Consider the following 25,351-nt stretch of genomic DNA (forward strand, 5'->3'; position numbering starts at 1 on the left):
ATGGAGTGGTTTTAAGTGATGATGAAGTTGAGAGAGTAATTACACTAGTGGGCTGTTAATATGAAGATGAATGCCATTGGAATTGAGGCCCGAGTATTAGTGACAATGAATTGATTGCTGAAGTTAATGGTGGCCGGCCTCAGTCATATTCATATTAAAAGTTGATCTCTAAGATTCCTTCTTACCCTGAAATTCTATGATTTAATAGGTCTTGTTTTCCCCAGCATCAAAACAGCAATGGTCACGAAAAGCCAATTCCTTAAGTGTTAGAACAAAGGAAGAACCATAGATTTATGTATACCCCTCTAAAGCCCAGGACTGGTCCCTTTGGAAATTTCCATCCCAATTTATTAGTGAAAAAAATATGTTCTGCTTTCATAGGCTTTTAAAAGAAGGTAGCATCTCCTACTGACTACTTAATCATCATTCTTCTTAACACAAATATGAAAACCTGAGTTCTTTCCTTTGCTTTGACCTAGGTAGATAATTATGATGCCACATTAAGCTAAGACCAACTGATTTCTCAGAGGCTGTCCAGGTACAGATACAATTAAAATGCATAGCAATTTGTCTATAAAAGGACACAGATGGAAAAAAATGGATAGTTTTAGTGCCATCACCTTTATTATGATCTGCTACTTCCAACACCAGATGATTTCAAGGGACACATTTGGAAAACTTTAATAATTGCACAGGACTGCGAAGCCATGGTACAAATAAGTAATCTGAGTCATTAACAAAGTATAAATGTAGTTTTAATAAGAAATTACAGAAAACTCAGAGAATATTTTCAATTACATATTTTATTTAAAAAGTTAATGTAAAATAGATACATTATTTAAAAAAAATGTTATTAGTAAAATCCTGAACTTTTCATATAAGGAACATTTACATTTTACTCACTCTTACCAAAGTGGCACCTTTATATTCATAAATACTTTGCTTAAAAGTAGGGTCTCTAGTGCCCTCTGGTGAAACTTCATGAGATTGGGTGTCCAAGAAAGTAATTCAGGCCTCACAGCTCAGAACTGAAGTTAAATAGCAGAATTACTGCCTATTCATATTTGACAATTGTGATCTGATACCTTTATCTCCTCAGGAAAAGTGTTCCTCCCACTGACGTTCAGCCAAGCTCACAGCAAAAATCCTTGTCATTATAAATGGGAGAGATAATGTACGAATTTCTCTAGGTAATTTAGGTTATAATAGAGACCAAAAAAACAAAAAAGGTTAATAGGTCAGCAAAATTATAAAGCTTAGCATGAAAGAAAGGCTTTTTTTGTGGTCCCTGATTCTTCACCCTGTCTTGATAATAATGAATAACACCACTCTAGTCAACTCTGCTTACAGTTTCTGGAAGAAGATGACCTTTGTTTCAGATTTCAGAAAGCAGACTCATTATAGGTGAGAGCCACCTCTGAAAGTTAACATCAACAGAGTCTAAGTTCATTCTCCAGACCAAATACTTTAGACTTTAGGTTCTTCAGTTCTCCTTGTATCTTATGTGCCCGTCTATTGCTGTCACGGACCTCACACAGAATGGCAAGATCCTGGTTTGCCCTGGTATTAAATGTTGCCTAGAGTTTTGAAAAAAAAAAAAAAAAGAAATGATTACAGCATACTCCAGGGGAGAGAAATCAGTCATAAAGACCAGGCTACCCTGGTTCCTTTTTATGAGACTTTTGGTATACAACATAAATTCAATCCTTAGTTTGTTTAGTGACTAAAAAGGAAAATGTAGAGTAAAAGTACAGCAGATAGCATGAGACTCTGCTTTCCAACACAACAGTAAAGGATCCTTGAGATAAAGATCAATGAACAATTCATGAGTAAAAAGAAGAGACCAATATAAACATTACTGGAAGAAAGCATCTCTTCTTTTCAATAATCAACTTTGTTTAGACACAGTGATCATTTAGGATACATAGATAACTGGTTAAATCTCTTTAAGAAGGCTCTTCAGGTAACTTTGATTCTAAATAAAAGCTTTGTCTGATAGGGAAAACACTTATTTCTCAATTATTCACTTTCTCTATTTGTAAAACAGATACAGTTCATCTATTCTTAAATTGGGATGGATAAAAATTTCTAAGTTTAGCTTAGATGGTAGTATAATGATGTAGTCAATTCAATTATTTCAGCCTATTTTTATCTTCCTTCTAGCTGTACTTGTTAAACTGATTTAAGTGACGCTTAAAGGATGGTGATCCATTAGTACCTACCATCAAGGAAACAGAACATATTTCTTCTGAGGAGCCCTCACCTGCACCACTTTTCTCCCTTTTAGTAATTTAGGATCAGCAATTACCTTATAGAGCATTTGCTCCAAGTCTTTCAGTTTCTGCCGGAGAACCTTAATATCTGTCTTAAAGCCTTCCACTTCCAAGATACGCCGATTCTCCAAAGCCTGATAGCGTTTTGTCATTACCTGTAAACGCTTCCCCATCTTGTTAGAGCGATCCTAAATGTAAGGAAATGGGAAGGCATTTATGGAGATGAGGGAGTATTCCCCAAGCCATCTGACTTCTCACTCCATCATAAGTAGCAGAGAACTTTGTACCTTGAAGATCTCTCTCCTCACTCCCTCTTCCTCACGAATTCGGGCAAGTTGTTCTTCTAGGGAAATACACTGTTCTTGGTACATGTTAGACAGCTTTTTCTCTTGTGCTAACTTGTCCTTTAGGGACTGTAGGTTAAAAGAGAAAAAATTAATAGTTCTATACCTTAGGTAATTCAAATGACATTTAGGTAAAGAAAGAACAGAAAAGATTTCCAGAAATGCAAAATGAGTTAAGGAATGAGGAACTCTGTAGAACAAGGATTCCCTTAATCTTCTTCTAAAGTGTACAAAGTAGAAATTCTTTAAAATAAATATTTTTGGCTCTGGGAAGAGTAAATAATAGAGCTTAGAACTGTCTCAAGTAAGACATAAAAATACAGTTGGTGCTTACTTCAGCAGCCCATATACTAAAAACTGGAACCAAACAGAGTTTAGCATGGCCCCTGTACAAGGATGATAGGCAAATCTGTGAAGGGTTTCATTAAAAAAAAAAAAAAAAAAAGTTGGCTCTATATCCACAGGTTCCACATCCACAGATTCAACCAAGGGACAAAAACATTCCAAAAAAAAAGTTATGTTGTTGCCGACATGTGCCATGTATTTAGGCCTACTGAACGTGTACAGGCTTTCTTTTTCTTGTCATTATTCCCTAAATGATACAGTATAACAACTATTTACATAGTATTTACATTGTATTAAGTATTATACATAGAGATGATTTAAAGTATAAGGGAGGATAGGCACAGGTTATATACAAATACTATGCCATTTTATATAAGGGACTTGGGCATCCATGGATTTTGGTGTCTGCAGGGACCAATTCCCTGTAGATAGTGTATATGTTTGGGGCACATTTCTAAAGTTCTTCTTTAAAAAGAAAGAAACATCAAGAACAACATTTATTATACATGTTCCACTGAGCACCCAGAATGATCTTTAAAAACCTAAATCAAATCACGTTACTTCCTTACACACAGACCTGGGGGAAGAGTATTCTAGGCAGAGAGAAGAGCAAGTTTAAAAGCTCTGGAATATGTTCAAGGAAAAGGAAGGATGTTGTGGTTGTAGAGAAATAAGCAAAGAGGAAGAGGTATACAAGGAGATTAGAGGGGCAGGCAACAGCCGACCACGGGGGGCCACCCCTCCAACTTCCTTGGGTACTACTACCTCCTTGAGCATACTGCTCTAGGGCCTTTAAACTTGCTCTTCTCTAGGTCTGTATGGCAAGCTCCCATTTTTCTGGTCTCAGTAAAAACACCAGACTTAGGAGAGTATCCTTGTGCTTCCCTACAAAAGTAGACTTTCAGTAACTACATATAATCTTCAAATAATCCTTTTAATTTCTTAATACCACTTTTTTACAATCTATTATTTTCTTGGTTGTTAATGTTTCTGTTGTTTCTCAGCCATTAAGATGTAAATGCCATGAAGGCAGACCTATCTAGTCTAGTTTATTTAGTGCTGTAGCCCCAGAGCCTAGGCCACAGAAGGAGTACGATCAATATTTGTTGAATTAATGAATGAATCAATCAATCAATAGTTGAAAACAGATAATTCCTGGAAGACATACGGAAACTACCTTAATATATTCATTTTCCTTGTGATGACTCTCATGAACAGCTGGCCAAGCTTTTCCAATTTTATCTTCTTTCTTCTTACACTGTACTCTGTATTGCTTAATCTTTGACATCAATTGATCTTTTTCAAGCATCCACGATTTCTCCTTATTTTGGTTTTCAAATCTGAGCTGCAAAAAGTCTTTTGTGCTCTCATAGAGCAGTTCCTGGGTGTGATGAAGACTATAAAATAGAGTACAAATGTGGACATGAAGATGCATACAGAGCATATATGATATATAATTATTCCAAACAAAGGGAAGATGTAGGTTCTTTAAAAAATGTACAATACATAAATTCTATAAAATATTAGCAGTTTTAAAAAAAATGCTTAATCTGATCATTGGCAATCTGATATGTTTTACTAGACAAAGTGTAATGACCCATGTTCATTGGTTCACAGATTGGTCTTTACAGGTATTTTCCCAAATGATAATTTCATGTTATATAATTAGAAGGGATATAGAAATATTTACACATAGCCTGCATAAACATGGACTATTCCCAGCCACTGGACTTTACAGTAAAGCACTGAATTGTTTTCTGATTAAAGGTTAACAGAAGTTCTAAGATGTCAAAAACAGCTTTGCTTTTGTTTATGCTGTGCTCCACATGAAAACTGCCCAATATCAAATCTTGTCTTCTTTTCAAGATCAACTTCCTCTCAAAGTCATCTCAATAACTTTAGCCCATTTAATTTCTCCATTCTCTGAAATTCCTTATTAGTTTAAATCTATACTCCTGTTATATAATTCAACACTTGCTTATATACTATGTCACGTTGTCATTATACATGTTTTCCAACCTGAGTGAAAACATATACTTATTTATCATCTATTTTTGTCCTTCTACCAGCATTGTCAAGGACCATATCAATTACCGAACACATACAAAGTACTAGATTCCTGCTGGCTACTAAGATTTAGGTATAGACCAATGATGTTTCTAGCTTCAACATAGAATATCATTAGAAGTAAACAACTCATCAGTTTAACATCAATACCTAGAAAAATATTGTATCAAATAATCGAACTGCTTGCAAAGAGTATTAAATACTGGGAGACAATCATTGTACCTTTCCACTGAAAAAATGTCACCTCCACTCAGTTCTTTTCATGAGTAATAGGGCACATATGTAAGAGGAAAATAACAGTATAATGCCAGACACAAAGTAAAGCAACTATATATATATATTTATTTATTCAGATATATGTATATGTATATAAGGAGGAAGAGAATGATTCAGTTATCACAAGGATCTTTCTTGCTTTCAATGAGTTATTTTACTCTACCTTACATTATGTTCTCAATTAGAAACTGGGAAAGTATGGTCTTGTTAACATACGAATGGTTTGAAAGGAAAGTGACACCCAAAGGCCAATCATTAGTGGCCTTGGATTTCATGCCATTCATGATATAATAGATGGAACTGGTCATGTGCTCAGATATGGAGATGATGCTAAACTGGGAAAGTTATTAATATCCTAGAAGACGAATATAAAATTACAAATTACTGTGACAATTAAAAAGTACTGTTCCTTTAAAAAAAACAATTAAAATCCAAAGAAAAGTGAAGGTGCTATGCACGAGCACAAAATAACTAAAATAAAAATGATGATGGAGAAGTACTGGCCAAATGTAAACGTATTACACTATATTAAAAGAAATAGAGCCTAAAAGGGCCAGCAGATTTTCTAGCCTACACTGGTCAGAAATTTTGAGTATCATATCCAATTTTAATCACATTTTTAAGTGGAAGAAAAGACACTAGAAAAGTTTGAGATGACAAAAAAACAATAAAGGGATAAAGAATGTAACATGAAAAAATATTTTAAATGTAGGATGTTTAACATAGAAAAAAGATGGTAAGATGTAACTAGATACAGATCACCAAATATTCAACAGATGTTTATAGTGCACCTATTATGCACACAGGGCAGGAAAGTGGCTAGGGCAAGACCCTGGGGGAACAAAGACATAATTACAATAGGTGGTGATAAGTGCCATCATAGAGGCATACTAATCCTTTTGGGAATGTAGAGGGAAAATTTAATTCTGCCTAGGGAAGTGTTCAGAGAAAAAGTGACATCGCATAGCAAGGTACCTGCCCCATAAATAAAAGATATTATTAAGTCTGGCTGAAGGACAAGGTGAACTACACAAGAGAAAAAGAAGATTGAATGGTTACTTTGGTACCAGATGAAGTTCCTAATTCAGCTATCAGGACTTTATCGTAAGATAAACAGGGAGCTTTCTAAACAGTTTCTAAATGTTTCTAAACAGTTGATAAATCCTAATGGAGGAGCTAAGTCATAATAGTGAGGAAGACTATAGAATACAAAGGAACCAGTGACAGAAAGAACATTTATATTATTGCAACAATTTAAACAAGAATATAGCTTGAACCAATATAGTAAGAATGAGAGGGCAGAGAATAGATTTGAGAGGCTTCTCAGGCTTGCACCTGATTGGGTTTGGAATTAGAGACTAAGAGTGGGGAGTTGAAGATAATCCTGAGGTCTCAAGCCTGGGAAACTGGATTGATGTGATATCATTAAACTAAATGAGAAAAACAATGAAATAGGTTTACGATGAGGGAAAGGGGTGCTTGTTGGGAAAGAAAAACAGTTTGGTTTCAATCATGGTAAATTTGAGGTGTTCAAACATATACAACTAAAGATATCTTTATAGAACAGGTTGGACCACTGGACAAAAAGGCTGAGGAGAATTAGATAGTTAGAAGAGCCAAAAAAGACAGGTGTTGCAGAAATCAAGGATGATGAATTTCAAAAAAGGGAGTGATCAGAGGTGCCAAATATGCAGAAATATACTAAATATAATGAGGACTGTAAAGAGATAACTGGTCAGAGAAATTAAGACTTGGTAATGACCATAGAAAGTTCATGTTTAATAAAATGGTGAGATGAAATCACACTGAAAAGTGAGGAAAGGCAGGCAAGTAAGGAACAAAAACAGTTGAGTAGAAAGAGTTCGTATTTTTTGTACAGGTATGTAAAGTCAAAGTGTTCCATACTCATGAAGGGCTAAATGAAGGAAAAGGTCCCACTATATTGAGTCAGATAACATACCAGTGGATAAAAGAACATTTTTTAACCACTAAGGGCAAGCTAAAACACTACTATAGGTTAAATGGACCATGTGAAATACCCATTAGCTCTTCAAGAAAATAAACAACAGCATTCCTGAAAAGCCTGGACACCCTCCTATATAGAGGCAGGGGTGTCTAATGAATGCAATTTTTTCAAGGTCCGTTTCAGTTCCATGACCTTCTGTTGCTAAAAGTACAGGACCGTTAACTTTCCAGCCTCTCAGAAAAATTTTAACTCTGTTTGGTATGGCTTTTTTTGAACACTCACTTTTCGGTAAGCTCTTTGATTTTGTCCTGATTTCTTTGGTGATGAACTTGTATTTCCTCAATGCGAATCCGTCTATCTTCCATGAGCCCTTCAACTTGGTCTCTAGAAAGTTTGGTCTGTTCTTCCAGCTGAGCCTGCAGTGCTTCCACCTAGATAGGCCAAAAGGGGTGAGGTACCCACTCCTGCCCTGCTTCCACTTATTCCTTACATCTAAAAGTGAGCCCTTCTCCAGAAAAAGTCTAAAAAACAAAACAAAAAACCTACAAACAAGCATAGCATCAAAACAAACAGAAAAGCCTCAACTGTACTCCTCTTTATTTAGTCTTGTAAATGGGATTAGGCTACACGAGAGCAGACTCTATTCACACTAAGGAAAGCATTTACATCACACAAAGAAGGCTAGAAAATCCAGTTTCCCCTACCCTAAGGCTCTCACCTTTTCAATACCTCCCATTTTGGACTTTTAGGACTGTCTTCCTTTTAAGACTCCCTAGCTGCATAGAAATTGAATGACTCTTTATTTCATTTTTTAATTTAAAAAGTGAAGCAAAATGAGTTAATGTAATTTCTTCTTTGAGTCTGGCTGTCATGACTCCAAACAGAGATGCTGGCCAAAGGTAGAAACTGTCATGCAAATCAATAGAGCCCCCTTGATAAAGATAGGAACTGGAGTGAAAAATCATAGTTGCAAATGATAGACAATTACCAAGTGTTAAGATGACTCGTTACTTTCCTAGACTTAGATCACATGCACTAAACTGATATACCCCTAAAGGTTAATCTATCAGCACAGACAACTGCAACTGTCTGTATCCCTTAGGCCAACCACAAAGGGAATTATTACTGTATGATGGTTTTATTGGTTAAGGTTTAGCATATAAACTGAAGAAAGAAGGTTCAGAATAGCATCTCTAGAACGGCTGAATACAGAATAACGGTTTTAAAATATAAGCTTCTATAAATTAGGAATAACCTCAATTTTCTTAATCACATGATGCCTCAATGTAACGTGTGTGAAGAGATACTTATGGGATAATGAAAGTATGTTACACAAAGCTAAACTCATGGATAGAAACTGTTTTGGTCTGCCAAAATAAATTCTTTACCTGTAGGATAAGTGTTTGTATATCTCTTTGGCATTGCTCAGAACTTTCTTCCTTCTCTCTCAGTGCTGTTTTTCTTTTGCTTACTTTAGAATCTAAAAGAGAAAGCAAAAATGAATGAAGACCTTTACTTAGCTTTTCTTTCTGCTATTCAAATATCAGCATTACCTTTGCAGAGTTCAGTTTCATTTACCTATATGTGAAGGAAAGGAAGAAAAAGGAAAACACAATAATTATAGTGCTAATTTTTCAAACAGTAATTTCTATAAGAAACCTCAGCCAGGATGTCACCTGGATGATGATATCTTTCTGAAGAATAAGCTACTAAATTTTCCTTGGGAGTTGTGCCCATTTTCTTTGTAAAGTCTTATTTAATCAGAAAGAGTAAGAAATAAGCAAAACTAAACCTAAACATTTTGGCTATGATGTATCACACTTTTTAAAGGAAAAAATTATTTTTAAAATAAGCAAAACTAAAAGCACAAAACAAAATTTAATTCATTTGATAATTCAAGAAGCTCATGCTAACAGCGTAGATATTAAAAGTTCTCATCACAAGAAAAAGAAAATTTGTAACTGTGTGTGGTAATGGATGTTAGCTAGACTTATTGTGATCATTTCATAATATATATAAATATCAAATCATTATGTTGTACACTCGAAATTAATATAATGTTATATGTCAATTATATATCAATGAAAGAAAGAAAAAGAAAGAGAGAAAGTTGGGGTTTCTATTTAAAAAAAGAGAGGTAAAGTCTACAGCCAGGCTACCCTGAACAGCCCGATTCCCGTCTGATCTCGAAAGCTAAGCAAGGTTGGGCCTGGTTAGTACTTAGATGGGAGATCATCTAGGAAGACCTGGTGCTGTAGACATAAAAAATAAAAAAATAAGGGACTGTAAGCTGACAAAGTCCTCGCACTCTGTGAGGTCAACCAAGGGTTACCTCGCCTAAAATAAAGAGAGGTAAGATGACTAAGGCTTAGAAATGCTAAGTAATGCTGATTCCTAAGTCCTTCAAATTTCTTTTATGATCTATCACTGGTAAGCATGTTAATTATATATTTTTTATTTCCATTTCATTAAAATATCATGGAAAGGTTAAAAAGAAAAAAACCCAGTAAGATCTTAGACTAAAGAGCCATCATTATGAACATTTTTACTGTGTAACAGGAAAAATTTTCTAATTATTTGCACTATTTTTGAATTCTGCATCAATGAGAATTTATAACATGGTTAGTACCTGCTCTGAAAGTTGAAGCTTCATTCTGTTCACATACACCCACAGCCTGGATTGTCTTTTGGAAAATGCTGACCTTAAAAAGCAAAAAGTAGGTATGGAAGTAGCCTTCTTGTAAATGTAATGTTTCACTTTTTAGCTTTACTATCACAGAGCAAACACTATTCATAAATTAAATTGGTCAAAATGGATGTAATCATTATAGGAACGTCATATATATGAGAACAAAGTAGACAAAGTAACAAAATGGATAAAATCCAGTGTTAGTGATATAAATTAAAAAATTGAACTTCAGGGGTGTGGCTCCATAGTGTAGTGGTTAGCACATCTGCTTTACATGCAGAAGGTCCTGGGTTCACACCCCAGGTGGAGCCACAGACCATACCCTGGGTGTGCCAGGCCCCAGATGCACCACACAAACATGTGGGAGGAGACACCCCGCCTTCAGAGATCCAGTTCTTAAGGGGAAACTGCTACATTCCTTGGGTCAGGGGTGGAAGTAGGGGGTGGGGGTAGAATTAAAAAGGAGGAAAAAATAAAAATAAAAAATAAAACTCCAGGGTAATTTAGCAATATCTGATTAAAAAAAAGTTTTGACAAGGGCCTTTAGGAAAGTAATGGAAACAGATGTATACACATGTAGATATATATATAAAGATGCTTACTAAGCCACTGTTTACAGAAGTGAAAAAATGGAAATAGTATATACACATAAATATTTCTATATGAATGGAAAAAAGTTTTATTTTTGGGGTACAGATTAGGGGAGACTATCACTTTTATATGATAGATTTCTGTGTGTTTATTTTTAATAAAAACCATGCATTACTGTTGTAATCAGTATATACAAAGATTAAAAAAGAAACGAGTATTGAAACTTGCTCCCACACTAAGTCTGTTTCAGCTTTCCTCTTTCATCTCATCCAAAACATCTACACCTCTGTGCTTTAGGTTTCCAAGTGGTAAAATGAGTAAACAATGCTACTTCTCAAGGATTTTGAAGAAAAAGAATAAAATCATAAAGCTCTTCAAAATTACAGAAAATGCTTTGAAAACTCAAGTAGACTGAAAACTCAGGTAGACAGACATGGGAGTATGATAGCTAATACACCTTCTCACTTCTTTAGCAAGCACCAAAATTGCTGATTATGGACCTTAGCCTGTATTTTGTAAAAGTCACATTTACCACGCTATCTATACCAAAGATTACTTACTTTGTTGGGAGGCTCCTTATAAAAATAGGTCACTTCTCCAGTATCTGTTCCCACAAGAGCCAAGAGATTCTGAATCTTTTTCTTGTCTTCTAGCTCCCTGCAATTCTCAGAGTAAGCACACATTACGTCCAGAATAAGTAAATTTTTCTGTTTAAAGTTTTGCCCTTATTTTTTAAACAACGGTAACTTCATATTAAAATTGAACAGGACTTATCTAGACCTTAACTCTAATTTTTAAAAGATTAAGTACGTACATTTAGGAATTCAGAGAGAAGGGGCCAGAAACTAATTTCTTGTTTGGTTCTAGAAAAGTAGTGGACGTTAGGGTATATTGCTCAGGTTCTTGTCTTCAGGACTGATGGGTTTATTCTCTCAACCACCAGCAATGCTGCAAGCTGATGGCTCACAGCTGAATCTCTCTCCAGAACTGCCATCACGCGAGAGAGACTGCCTTATATAATTATATGCCCAAGATAAGCCTGCATCCAGTGCCTAGTTAATGAGAGGTACCAAAGCCAAATCCTCTTGCCTCGATTCAGGATATTTCTGAAACGTCATCCCAACTTTAGGGCACCCTGTGGCCTTGGTTGAATTTGGTTGTAATTAAATCACAGTTCAACTTTTGCCCAGACTTGCCTTATTCTCTTATAAGTAGTTATTCCTGAGAGCACTCCCCTATAAACCTCCTGCAAGTAAATCTCCATTGCAGTGTCTGTTTCCCAGAGAACCCAACCTAAGACGACTGATATCAGAAATGAACCAAGGAAGTGAATTCTAAAATGAGATTTCAGAGCTTGTGATGTGGAGGGAGGGTGAGTGCTGTGTCCTATACAAAATCGTGATCCCTGACCCATTTTCCACACCTCAGCCAGTTTGAGGACCCAGAGACTATTATCTAAAGGAGGAACTGGGTCTCCCAGGGGGTAGGACCCGGTGACACCACAGCAGGTGTACGTGGTAATGATTCCTCCAGTTCTTCCCCAAAGGATCTACGGCCAGTTATTCAAGTAATAATACACCGGGGAAAAGGAAATACCCAGGCAATTTCAAAGATTACTAGATAATATGGTCTGAGTTGACACTGGTACCTGATGGCCTAAAGTATTATCATGGCACTAGAGTATATGGGAACCACGTAATGAAATTTTGGTCCAGGTCCAGCTCACAATGAGCACACTGGATCCAGACCCAACCAGTGGTCATTTCCTCTACCTCCAAAAGAATACCTGAAATGAACATATTTGATAGTTGGCAAAACTTCCAAACTGGTTTCTTGACTTCTGGGTTAAGTCAAGTGGAATCCTCTGAAACTGCCCCTCCCTATCCCAGCCAAGATGGTAAATAAAGACCTAAAGGATGTAGGGGTGGAGATCTCCACGAGATCTCCATTTCATTCACAAGTACAACCTATGCAGACCAGATGGATAACGGTAGACTACCAGCAAGTAGGTCTCGACTTCAGTCACTGTGTCAGATGTAGTATTTTTGTTAGAGCAGATTAAATTGGTCTTGAGAACATTAAACTAATGTGTTCCTGTCCATTCATAACAGGACCACAAGCAGTTCTAATTTATGTAGGGTGAACAGCAGGATACTTTTATAGTCTTTCTCTAGGACCATGTTAATTTTTCTGCTGTCAAACTTCTACCAAATCAGTCTGAAGGGACCAGGATCTGGCCATTCCACAGATCACATTAGTTCACTATTGATGATTATCATGTTAAATCAAAATGGACAAACATAAAATGACAAGTGCATTAGGAACCTTGGTAAGATACATGTGCACCAGAGGGTTGGAGGTAAACCTTACAAAGCACATCAGTGAAGACATTCCCTTCAAAGTAAAGAACAGATTATTGCCATTTCACGCCTACTATCACCAAGAAGGAAACATAATGCCAAGAAGGACTCTTCAGGTTCTGGAGACAACATGTTCCATACTTCAGAATGATATTCTGACCCATATATCAAGTGACACAAAAAGCAAACTTTCAGTGTGGCCAAAAGTGGAAAAGTTCTGCATTAGGTCAAAGCTGACACTATTAAGGAGACTGAATCAGTAATCAAAAACCTCCTGATGAAGAAAAACCCTGGACCTGATGGCTTCACTGGTAAATTACACCAGACATTTAAAGAAGGACTAACAGCAATCATTCCCCAAAATTAAAGAGACGGCACTTCCCAATTCATTCTCTGAGGCCAGTATTGCCCCAATAACAAAGCCAGATAAAGACATTACAAGAAAACTACTACAGACCAATATCCCTTATGAACACTGATGCAAAAATCCTCAATACTAGCAAACCAAATTCAGCAGCATAAGAAAAGGATTATACACTATGATTAGGCTGGAATGCAAGCGGAGTCCAACATATGAAGAATAAAGGAAAAAAAAAACATACAATCATAAATTAATACAGAAAATTCATTTGACAACATTCAATACCCTTTTAAATCTAAACACTCAACAAACTAGGAACAGAAAGAAACAACCTTCACAAAATAAAAGCCATGTATGAAAAAACCCACAGCAAACTCAACGGTGAAAGACAAAAAGTTTTCCTCCAAGATCAAAAACAAGACAAGGATGCCCACTTTCACAACTTCTATTTAACGTAGTATTGGAAGTACTAGCCAGAGCAAGTAGCAAGAAAGACATGCAAATTGGAAAGAAGTAAAATTATTTTTGTTCACGGATGACATGATCTTATACACAGAAAACCATAAGGTTTCCACAAAACAAACAAACAAAAAACAATGCCACAAAACACAACTCTTAGAACTGGTAAGTGAATTCAGCAAAGTAGGAGAAAACAAATTCAACATGCAGAAATCAGCTGCGTTTTTGTATAATAACAATAAACAATCCAAAAGGAAATTAAGAAAATAATTCGATTTATAATAGAATCAAAAAGGATAAAGTACTTAGGAATTAACCAAAGAAGTCAAAGGAAAATACTGCTGAAAGAAATTAAAGAACACATAAATAAATGGAAAAACAGCCTGTGTCCAAGGACTGGAAGACTTAATATTAAGATATCGCTATTACCCAAAGCAATCTACAGATTCAGTGCAATTCCTATCAAATCCTCAATGACATTTTTTGCAGAAATAAAACAAAAATCCATCCTAAAATTCATATGTAATCTCAGGAGATTCCAAATAAAGCAATCTTGAAAAAGAACAAAGCTGGAGGGCTCACTTTATGACTTCAAAACTTACTACAAAGTTATACTAATCAAAATAGTGTGATACTGGCATAATGACAGACATGTAGACCAAAGAAATAGAGAGCCCAGAAATAAGTCCTGCATATTTGCTCAAATCATTTTCAACTTTCAAGGCAAAAAGATTGTTTTTTCAACAAATAGGGTTGGGGAAACTGGATATCCATATGCAAAAAAATGAAGCTGCACCCTTAGCTAACACCATATACAAAGATTAACTCGAAATGGATCAAAGAATTAAATGTAAGAGCTAAAATTATAAAACTCTTAGAAAACAGTGATATTGGAGGCAATGATTTCTTGAATATGACGCCAAAAGCAGAAGCAACGAAATAAAAAATATTAAAACTGGACCTTATGAAAATTAAAAACTTTTGTGCATCAAAGTAAAATAAAAACCCTCAGAAAGGGAGAAAACATATGCAAATCACTTACCTGATCCGGGATTAATATGCAAAATATACAAAAAACTCTTAAAACTAAACAAAAAACAAACAACCCAATTTGAAAATGGGTAAAGGACTTGAATAGATATTTATCGAAAGATATGCAAATGACCAATAAGCATGTGAAAAATGCTCAACATTACTGGGGCAACGCAAATCAAAACAACAATGAAATACCACTTCACACTCATTATGAGGGCTAGTATTAAAAAAAATAGAAAAAACTGTTGACATACATATGAAGAAACTGAAGCCCTTGTGCATTGCTAGGGGAAATATAAAATGGTGCAGCCAGTATGGAGAACAGTATGGTGGTTCCCCAACAAAATTAAACATAGAACTAGCATTTGATCCAGCAATTCCATTTCTGAGTAAATACACACAAGAGTTGAAAGCAGGAACTCAAACAGGTATTTCTGAACCAATGTTCATAGATAGCAGGGTTATTTACATAGCTAGCAAGTGGAAGCAACTCAAATGTCCATTAACAGATGAATGGATAAATAAAATGTGGTATATTCATACAATGAAATATTATTTAGCCTTAAAAAGAATGAAATTCTGAAACATGCTACAACATGGATGAACCTTGAAAACGTAATGCTAAGTGAAATAAGCCAGGCGCAAAGATAAATACTGTGTAATTCCAGTTATCTGAGGTTCCTAGAATAGTCAGACACATAGAAACAAAGTAGAATAGTGGTTACCAAGGGCTAAGAGGAGGGGGGATTATTGTTTAATGGGTACAAAGTTTCTGTACAAGATGATGGAAAAGTTCTAGAAATGTATAGGGGTATACAGGCATAAAAATGTGAATATACTTAATGCCATCTAATACACTGAAAATGATGAAAATAGTAAATTTTATGTTAAGTACATTTTACAACAACTGGAAAAAAAAAGTATACTATAGCGGATGTTGTGGACACCTATCCCCTGGTTATTGAGTTTTTCTCCAGAAACTGCCTTGGACTGAAAGGCGCTGCCTCCTCCAGGCTTATACTCTCTCCCTGGTGGCAGCCTACATCCAATGACTGACCACTGTGGAAGTAAAACGTCTGACTCCTTTGCCTTTGAAAGGCTGTCCTAGCCTCAGAGCTCCCTGTGGGGTTGGCTAATGCTTCTGTTAACCACTGGATCACAGTTCAAATTCTCCCTCTACCTAAATCTGCTCATTGATGTTATTCCAGAGAGCCTCCCTACTAACCATCCTGCAAACAAATTTCCAACTCAGAGTCTGTTTCCTGGGGAATATAACCTAAGAGAACAACCACAAAGAAATTTATTTTGTTTGGTGTAATTAAGTAATATAACTCCTACATTTCTCTATTCCTACTTGGTACCTGATTCTCAGTCGGTCGTTTTCTGAGTAGAGGCGCAAAGCATGTTCCCGTTCCTGGAAAAGGCAGACCTGCATGTCACTTAGAGCTTTCTGTAATTCAGCAATCTCTTCCTCCCTCTGCTGCAAATCCCATTCTAGTTTGTGCTGGGGGGAAAAAATAGTCAAAAAGATAATGAGCTTCACAGGAGTATCTCATTGGATATAAAAGAGTCAGTTTGTGTAGAAACATTACAAAGAATGGTTTCGCTAATATAGAATTCAAACAACAACAATAAGTTGTCCATAGATTTGAGTTTAAAAGCTACAGGGTGAGACTGGTATTTGCATATAATGTCAAAGTTCTCTTATTTTCTTTTTACAGACTAAAGAACCCAGAATGCTATGATTCACCTGTTCTGTTCACACTTTTTTTAATGCTATCTATGTAATAAGCATTATGAAATTTTTGAAAACAAAGATAAAAAGTAGGTTTCATACCGAGAGCTAAAGAATTTTGTGGGGAGACATACAAACAATCAAAATAAAATAATTATTTAATGGAGGATCATGCGCAGTAAAATGGTATAGGGGGAAAGTATGGCAGGAGTAAAATCTCGAACGCCTTTTTGGGAAGTCAGAAACTACCACCAAAAAGTTGAAACTTCAAAGATAAAGACTGCTAGAGACAAGCAAGGGTAGGTACTCTCAGGAAAGAGAACAGTAAATATAGAACCATCAAAGAGTCTTAAATGTTTGGACAACCACAAGTATTTTAGTATTACTGGAGTGAAAAGTGAATGGCAGACTGGAGAGATGTGAGACTGGAGGCTGGGATACTGGTTAAGGAGCATATTACAATAATTCAGGTGAGATATAACAAGAATCTGAACTAGTGTTGAGGCAATATGATGAAAATATTGGAATGCATTAAGAGATATTTAGGAAGCAGAATTGACAGGACTTACCAAATGATCGAATATAGGGGTTGGGCAGAATTGTAGGCAATGATACCATTTTTCTAAGATAGGAAATAAAGAGAAAGTTAAGAGATAAGAAATGGAGGGAGGGAAAATGGTAGTGGTATATGTGTATATGTGGGTAGAGTAGAAAAAGGGAGATTAGTTCAGATATGCAAATAACAACATGAAACTCAGGAGAAAAATGAGTCAGCATTAGTTATTTTGTATGTCATCATCCCCTATGTAGTAGTATAGATAAACACGAGATCATTTATGGTGGAATCTGGAAGAACTTTGCCATTGAAGACTAAGGAAGGGGAACTGTTAATGATGACTGAGAAGAACTGGTCAGAGGTGAGATAAAAACTGAGGGGGGAAATGACAGAAATCAAGGAAAGGAAGTTTTCAGAAAGCAGAGGTCAACAGTGACAAACACTGCAAAGGTCACAAAAAGAAGAGATCATTTTGGCAAATTAGAGACCATAGCAGGAATAGTTTAGTGGAACAATGAGGAAAGAGACCAAACTGCAGTCAGAGTCATGAATGGGTGATAAGGCCAAACTATTTCAGAAATGGAGCTGGGAAAAGAAAAAGCCATCTATGTAAGAAAGTAGATAGAGAAGGAAGTACAGCTCAAGAACTATGAGTATGTGTTTTAAGTCAGGAAAGACCTAAGCGTATTTTTATACAGTACTGAGGAGAAAAAGCCAATGTTAAGCAAGAGGTTAAAAATAGAACACAAAAAGAAAGAGGGATGATGAAGGGTTTCTTAGGAGGAAAAAGGGATGGGGGCCAGGGAGAGTGTTGGATCAATTCAGCTTGAAGAGGCAGAGATATCTTATTCCTAAAGCAATAAGGAGATGGATATAGATGTAGGCAACTGTGTGTGGATGGGCAGGAAGAGAGTTCATCCATGATAGCTGGTATTTCCTCTGTGAACTAGGAAGCAAGACTGCCTGATGAGAGAGGGCTAAGAAGGGGTTGCAGGGTGGCGGAGAGTAGGGAAGGTATGGCATGGATGTAGAGGGAGAAGGAACCTACTAGGAAATTGCTGTGTAGTGACTGATGCAGATGAATTTATCATGAATTGATTCTGTAATGATGTTACCTTTCTAGGACAGTGGTTCTCAAATAGTGGCCATCTTGCCTACACCCCAGGAGAAATGTGGCAATGTCTACAGACACTTTTGATGGTCACGACTGGGGGTGGGAGGTGCGGGATGTGCTACTGATATCTAGTAAGTAGAGGCCGAGGACACTGCTAAACATCCTACTATTCACAGGACAGTCCCCACACCATAAAATTACCAAGACAAAATTGTTAGTAGTGCCAAGGTTGAGAAACCCTGCTCCAGGAGAATAGGATTCAATGATAGCTAGGGTTTTTGCTGTGCAACTGGAGCAAAAGACTAAGGGGTCCTGTTTCACATGATGGGATTCAGATTAGAAGGGAAGGACATTATGTCAGAAGTTGACATGCAACACTTAGGAAACTGAAAAGTCAAGGAGCCATGGAGGTAATAATGAGGTTAAATGAAGTCAGGTGTAAGGGTGTGAAAGAACTAAAGGTACGAGACTGAGATGTAAGAGTTTAAGATTTTAGAGGTCCCGCAGTTTCAGGGAGATTATGATCCAATGAGGGACTCAAAGGGAAGATGTAGAAGGGCTGGTGTCGAAAAGAATTGAAAAGAATGTTTTTAATAAAATATCTGCTTGTGATACAAGCTGGGACTTCTAGATCTTCTCTCAATAATGAACAGACTTAATCAGAGTCCTAAAAGGGCATGCATCATTTCTTTGCACCTGTCCTTCACAAGTTTCTTTGTACAGGTCCAGTTTCTTCATTAAGTCCTCATTTTCTGCTTCACACTCTGCCATCTTCTTCTGATAATATTCCAGAAGCTCCTGAGAAGGGAAGAGGATGGCCAGACGATCTTCAATGGAGGGCAAGGGCGTTGATTCCACTGACTCTGAGAAAGACACTCCCTTCCACCTGCTAGAACCACTGAAGCCACAGGTAGCACCATGTTTGGGGACAGTTGTCGGCCTATGTGAAATTAGAAAGGACATATTCATTAAACTGCCAAACATTTATGAGGTATTATAATTTCTTAAATAATAAGGGGTTTATATTCTTACAAAGTGCTTATAATTAAGGTGCTCATAAGCCTTGAAAGTTCGATGTTACAGGTCAGTGAATAATCTTATGAACTGCTTCCCAAGTATTAAAAATATAAAGCTGACTTCAAAATACATGTAGAGAATAAAAAGGTCATTTTAAATATAAAGTAAGAAGATAGTAACAGAAAATGTAATAACATTAAGACATACAGTAACAGGAATACTAATACACTACCGGTGAAGTGTAAATTGGTAAAACTAGACTAAATTGCCAGAATCTAGTAAAATTGCAATTCCTCATCCTAGAGAAACTCATGTACCTATATACAAAATGACACATAACATTCATAGTAACATTTGTAATAAAAACAGTAAACCTTCCAAATGTCCATCCAATAGCATAATGGATAAATTGTAGTATGTCCATATAATAGAATATTTTCAAAGTTATCAGAAACTATGAATTAGAGAATATTTTCAAAGTTATCAGAAACTATGAATTAGAGATACATGTATAAATACAAATGTATTATCCATACAATAGTAAATGGGAAAATGTATAGAGATGCATATATAGATGATATTACCATTTAAGATTGGAACCTGCAAAATGAAACAGCTTGTTTTTAAGGATAGATATAAAAGTGGCAAAATTATTAAAGAAGAGAATGATAATATAAGAGTCAGGATTAGAAAATATAGCCTAGTTACTGACCACACAACCACATCTGATCCTAATCTCTAGCACTGGAGACATCTGAATTACAAAGACCAAGACTAGACAAGACCTAAGGCTAGTCAAAGGCTGGACAAAAAGTTTTCTCCTTTGTTTGCTTATAGCAAATAACAGACTCAAGCTAAAACAATTAAAGTTAGAAAATAAATGATGCAGAAGTAAAGAAACACTCATGTGAAAATCCATTTTGGCTAAGTGCCTACAATTTAAAATGTAACAAAAAAAGAGTGGAGAAACTTTATACCAAAAGCCAAGAGTTGTAGTTAATAAAGGTTATGGTCATTACTTAAATAAGTGAGCATGTGTAGAAGAGACATTAAAATGTACTTTCAGCTTTCATGAAGAAAAAGTCTAATATTTTCAAAATCATTAAAAGCTTATGACAGAAACAACTATTTCACTTGATGTTTCATGTTTTCAAAGGGGGTTGCCTTTCAACTCTGGGAAATAGCTTAGTAGGTGAACCAAGAGGTATTTGAGACTGCAGATGAGACTTGTGGTAATGAGGATGAGAAAGATCTGTCACGCGGCAAGGGAATGGCAGAATAGAATTAGTCCCCTGTATATGTTGGTTGTTTTCTCTGTAATACTGGGTGCACTGAAACTATACTAGGCCCACTCAGACTGGCTGGATTCTGGCATTGTTGTGAGTTTCTTGAACAGAGAGACGGGATACTGAGGCTATAAGGAGGAAGCATCATTTACTGATGCGGGCACTGGCTCAGCGGATTCTTATCCAGAGGCTGAACCCCGATTATAACATAATAGGCAGTTTATTATACAGTCTTGTCATTCTTACACGGCTACAGATATAACGAAGAACACTGATTGGTTGGTAAGCTATGGGAAAACTGATGTTAGCCAGAGTCCTTGGAAAGAAGGGGCAGTCAGGAATGAACTTGTTAAAGCAGGAAATGACCAGGCAGGGTTGGGCTGCCACAGTATTAACATTTAATATGTTCTAGTTTTTAATCTAAATTCCATATAACGAGAATAGAAAAATGAGTCTAACATATAATATAGTTTAAATCCAGAGTTTGGAAACCCTTCTAGTTCCTAAACTAACTTGCACTAAGGCTACAGAAGTTTTGATTCTTTAACAACTCAAAAAATAAGCAAATGTCTTACTTTCTGTAGACAGGGGTATGTGTTGGCGTAAAGTTCATGTTGTCTTTTTCACACCTGTCAAATACACAAAAATTCAGAATGAGGGATCAGGAACAGAACAGTATAGAACATAGACTAGCTCTCTAACACCATTATGTGCCTCCTAGCGAGAATATGTTTTAAAATGTAATATAATTCTTTAAAGTAGTTCCAAATCCTTAAGATCTATAACTTTTGAGTTTTCGTAAGGTATTCTCATTATTTTCAATAAAATCAGAATAGCAATTAATAATTGGATGGATAAGAACAGACAGAAGAAAAGCCTCCTGAAATTATAGGTGAGGGAGATGTAGTTTCTAATAAGAGATAGTAAGTGGAAATTAAGTAAAAGAAGTGGTCCCCAAACTTATTGGCACCAGGGACCAGGGCTCCTATGAGAATCTAATGCCTTAAGATCTGAGGTGGAGCTGAGGTAGTGATGCTAGTGCAGCGGAGTGGCTACAAATACAGCTGAAGCTTTGCTTGCTCACAGGCCACCCACCTCCTGCTATGCGGCCTGGTTCCTAGCAGGCCACTGAACAGTACCAGACTGTGGCCTAGGGGTTGGGAACCTCTGAGGTAGAAGACCCATTATGCGAAATTTAAACTAAATACAAAGCCACTGATATTATCTTTATTTGGTGTGCTGTATCTATTACTTCACCTTAAAGAGAAAAAAATATTTAAAAGCCTTAAAAGTTTCTTTCACAATCTCCGTTCCAACCGATAAGATAGATCTTATCATAGAAATTTTCAAGAAGATAAATCTTAAGGAGGAAATACCGAATTAGGTGAGAGAAGGAAAAGAGGGAGGTGGGGAGAGGGAGAGGTTTTTGTTTGTCTGTTTGTTTGTTTTAATATATTAACTTTGGGGAAATCTTTCTTATCAAGCATGCTTTGTCAACCCATTCTGATTCTGAGCCAGTCAAGAGATGATGTAATGCTATTCTTGCGGTCTTCTACCAGGTGTATATCTGCTTAGTAGTCAGTTCTTTGGAGAAGAATTTTGTGAAAAGAGTGAAAAGAGATCATCACTATTGTTAATTCTATAACCATTTTCCTACTAGGAACTCCAGAGTGCCTCTCTTCCTATTCCTTGAAACTTTTCTTCAGTTGGCTTCCAGGGCATCACATTTCTGGTTTTCCCCCTTCCTCACCGGTTTGGTCATTGATAGTTCTTCCTCATCTTTCTCCATACTTATTTCCTTGGAGACCTCATGAAGTCTCATGGTTTTAAATAACATGTACACCCTAATGGTTTTCAAGTCTATACCTTTAATCCTTCCTCTGCCCTCCACTCTAGGGATTTAAAAAATTTTAAATCCTCAATATAAATTTAACTCTGTTCAGTATCTTTTTCTTCTACTGGTCAGTCTATTAAATCTAACTAGAAAATCTGTTACTGCCTCTGTTATTCCATTTGCTCTCTTCTACCAGCCAATCCTTTAAATATACCATTTCTCTTCTTATCCTCACCTTTAAAATGACTACCTTCTTCCTTTGAACCCACCTCCTTCTACAAAACTTCTCCAAATTGGGCCAATTTGCCTCTTGTGAAGAATAACCTAGAAAATAAAAATGGTAGTTGGGATGGTATGGTAAGACTACAGGTGACATTTATTAAAAGCTTTATTGAGATATAATTCACATTCCATACAATTCACTCACTTAAAGTGTACAATTCATAGTATTCAGTATATTCACAGCCAGGTCCAACAATCACCAGTCAATTGTACATTTTCATCATTTCAAGAAGAAATTCTGTACCTTTTAGTTATCTCCCCTGTGCTCCACTGCACCCCAGCTCTAAGCAACCACTAATTTATCTCCTGTTTCTATAACTATTCTGGACTTTCATATGATTGCAATTGTACAGTATGCAGTTTTGTGATTGGCTTCTTGCACTTAGCAAGTTTTCAAAGCTTATCCATGCTATAGCATGTATTAGTACTTCACTCCTTTTTATGGCCAAATAATATTCTATTTTATGAATATGGGTGACATTTTAAAGATAAATATCATTGTACTAAAAACTAAGAGTAACTTGGAACTTTAAAACAGCCTTCTAACAACCTGCAACCTCTCTAATCCCTGGGTTAGACTGTCCTCACTCCTTCTCCTTCCTGACTATTGTACATTTACAAAAAGTTGTCTACACTCACATTTGTTTTATAATCTCTAACAATCTGACAACTACAACATCTGAAGTTGCTGTTTTTAGTCAGCAGACAACCAAATTAATAAATTAATTGTTCTTTGGGGTTCCCATCTTCCATCCAACAAGTCACTCCTTGATTTGTATGCTTAATCTGTCAGTGTTGACCACCCTTTACAAAATATTGCTTTGTAGTTGAGAGCATGGGCTCTGACTTGGGTTTCAGTCAAAGCTCTGTCCCTTATCAGCTAGCTGTGTGACTTCAGGAAAGTTATTTAATCTTTCTAAACTTCAGTTACTTATTAGAAAATGGGGAGAGTAAAAGCATATATGTTATATGTCGGTGTAAGGATTAAATAAAATAATGAATAAAAGGGTTGAGCACAGAGTCTGACACATAATCACTTAATACATGGAGATTATTATTTTTACTGAAAATGTTCCCCATTGGTTCAAAAGGTTCTGTCTTCAACCTTCTTTACTACTCTCTTTACACATTTCTTTGGAAATATCATTATTCCCACTGCTTTTATGACTACCTCTTCTTTAAAACACTACCTGGCATAGAGTAAAAACCACCTGTTGAATGAACAAATGACATCTCTTTCAATCTCCTGATTTGAATTTCCAATTATGTAATGCCCCACAGGAGCTTGAATGTTTAACAAAAAGAAAAAAAAATCACTTAGGTCGCATATTTTTTAGTACTTCAAAGCTAACATTTCCCAAACTTAATATATCATCTGTTTCATCCAAACATGCTCTTTCTGAATTCCCTATTTTAATATTAACATCTTCCAAGCAACCTGGACTTGAAAATTATTTCCTTCTCTTGACCTTCTCATTCAACCATATAAAAATTGTCTATATTCTATTTCAACACCGACCATGCTAATTAAGGATTTCCTTATCTTCTCTACTCTATTGCGATGGCTTAATTGTTCTACCCACCCCTGTATCACCTTCTTAAAGATCCTAAAATTCTTCAGTAGCTCCTTATAACCTAATCCATTAAATCGAACTCAGCCTAGAGGTCACTGATAAAGGACAAATCTATTCCTTCTGCTTTATTTTCCCTCCACTCCCCTAACCATATCCTTGGTTTCCAGATAACTTTCTTTTCTCTTTTTCACACCTACAGCGCCAGGTCTTCCTAAATGGTTTCCCATCCAAGTATTAACCAGGCCCAACCCTGCTTAGCTTCCATGATGGGAAGGGATTGGGTGTGTTCAGGGTGGCATGGCCTAGACACCAGATAACTTTCTTGCTTCCACACCTTTGCTCCTCCAACTAGAACATAGCTCCCCCCAATCTCATTAATTTCACTTAATGACATTGTCTGTATACAAAAACTCAAATACAATCTCTTTCCTGAGTCTCTCCATCCAAAATGATGGATAAAAATGATCTAACTATGCATTTTGAATTGCATTTGCAAGCCTCTATAACATTCGAGTTTTGCTATCATTTCTCCCATGCTAGTGTATGTTCCTTGTAGATGAAAACTGTCTTACTCAAAAGAACAATGCCTTTGCTTATAGATAAATTACTGGGTATTATATAGCTTCTCTTCCTCCATCTCTGCGATATCCTTGTCTAGGTATTTTTTGTAGCTTGTCTACTTACAATTAACATTTGTTTAGCATGTTGACATTTATTATTTTATCCATGCCCACAAGAACTCTGAAGTATTTTTATTATTCCTTAATTTTACAAATGAGGAAACTAAGGTTTAATTAGAATAGAGTTCAGTGAAGGAATACCGGAACCCATTTCCAGGACGTCCAAATTCGTACTCTTTTCTCCATTTCATCCCGTTCTTGACTCCTTCATCGCTATAACTCCCCACTCCTCCAGCACGCCCGAAATCTTTCTCTTTGGAGCCCTCCTACCGACCCCCTTATTTCAGGCTCACATCCCTCTCTCCTGCACTGCTTCCAGAGTTACTTCTCCATCACAACGTTTTTCCTTTCCAAGGCCCCCTGCCCAGCCCCGTAACCAGAAATCCGAAACTTTATACTTACGCCACAATAAAGTCAACGAGTCAGATAACCCAACCGAAAAACAAAAAAGTTAAATTAGGGAGCGTCACGGCGCCGCCTGAACGTGCACGAATTTGTCCAATCGCC

At 36.4% G+C, this 25,351-nt stretch overlaps 1 protein-coding gene, 1 non-coding gene and 1 pseudogene across 3 annotated transcripts; 2 read left to right on the top strand and 1 right to left on the bottom strand.

The window, feature by feature from the left end:
* Window positions 1-602: 602 nt before the first annotated feature.
* CCDC77 (coiled-coil domain containing 77) lies at window positions 603-25,351 on the bottom strand. Of its 2 annotated transcripts, none has more exons than XM_016137858.2 (13): window positions 25,247-25,351; window positions 22,578-22,632; window positions 21,050-21,103; window positions 18,868-19,111; window positions 16,128-16,270; window positions 11,112-11,208; window positions 9,901-9,973; window positions 8,660-8,751; window positions 7,554-7,702; window positions 4,140-4,359; window positions 2,561-2,686; window positions 2,309-2,461; window positions 603-1,577 (listed from the first exon to the last, which is right to left on the bottom strand). In XM_016137858.2, exons 3-13 carry the CDS (start codon window positions 21,085-21,087, stop codon window positions 1,431-1,433), a joined length of 1,482 nt encoding a protein of 493 aa, XP_015993344.1. In that variant the 5' UTR covers window positions 21,088-21,103; window positions 22,578-22,632; window positions 25,247-25,351; the 3' UTR covers window positions 603-1,430. The 2 variants fall into 2 exon arrangements, with proteins under 2 accessions (XP_015993344.1, XP_015993336.1); XM_016137850.2 differs by having other exon boundaries at window positions 786-1,577; window positions 22,544-22,632.
* Window positions 2,944-3,048, top strand: LOC118614483. Its single transcript, XR_004956076.1, has one exon. It is a non-coding gene; the product is annotated as a U6 spliceosomal RNA (small nuclear RNA).
* On the top strand, window positions 9,414-9,532 carry LOC118613970 (annotated as a pseudogene).

Source organism: Rousettus aegyptiacus, unplaced genomic scaffold (genome assembly GCF_014176215.1).
Source record: "Rousettus aegyptiacus isolate mRouAeg1 unplaced genomic scaffold, mRouAeg1.p scaffold_m13_p_2, whole genome shotgun sequence".
Classification (NCBI taxonomy): domain Eukaryota; kingdom Metazoa; phylum Chordata; class Mammalia; order Chiroptera; family Pteropodidae; genus Rousettus; species Rousettus aegyptiacus.

Excerpts from the sequence above, each read along its gene's own strand:
- CCDC77 (XM_016137858.2), bottom strand. The coding sequence starts at position 21,087 with ATGAACTTTACGCCAACACATACCCCTGTCTACAGAAA. Across the intron at positions 8,752-9,900 it reads AGCTTCAACTTTCAGAGCAG|ATTCTAAAGTAAGCAAAAGA; the intron begins GTACTAACCATG and ends TTTCTCTTTTAG. Across the intron at positions 4,360-7,553 it reads ATCAAAGAGCTTACCGAAAA|TCTTCATCACACCCAGGAAC; the intron begins GTGAGTGTTCAA and ends TCTATTTTATAG.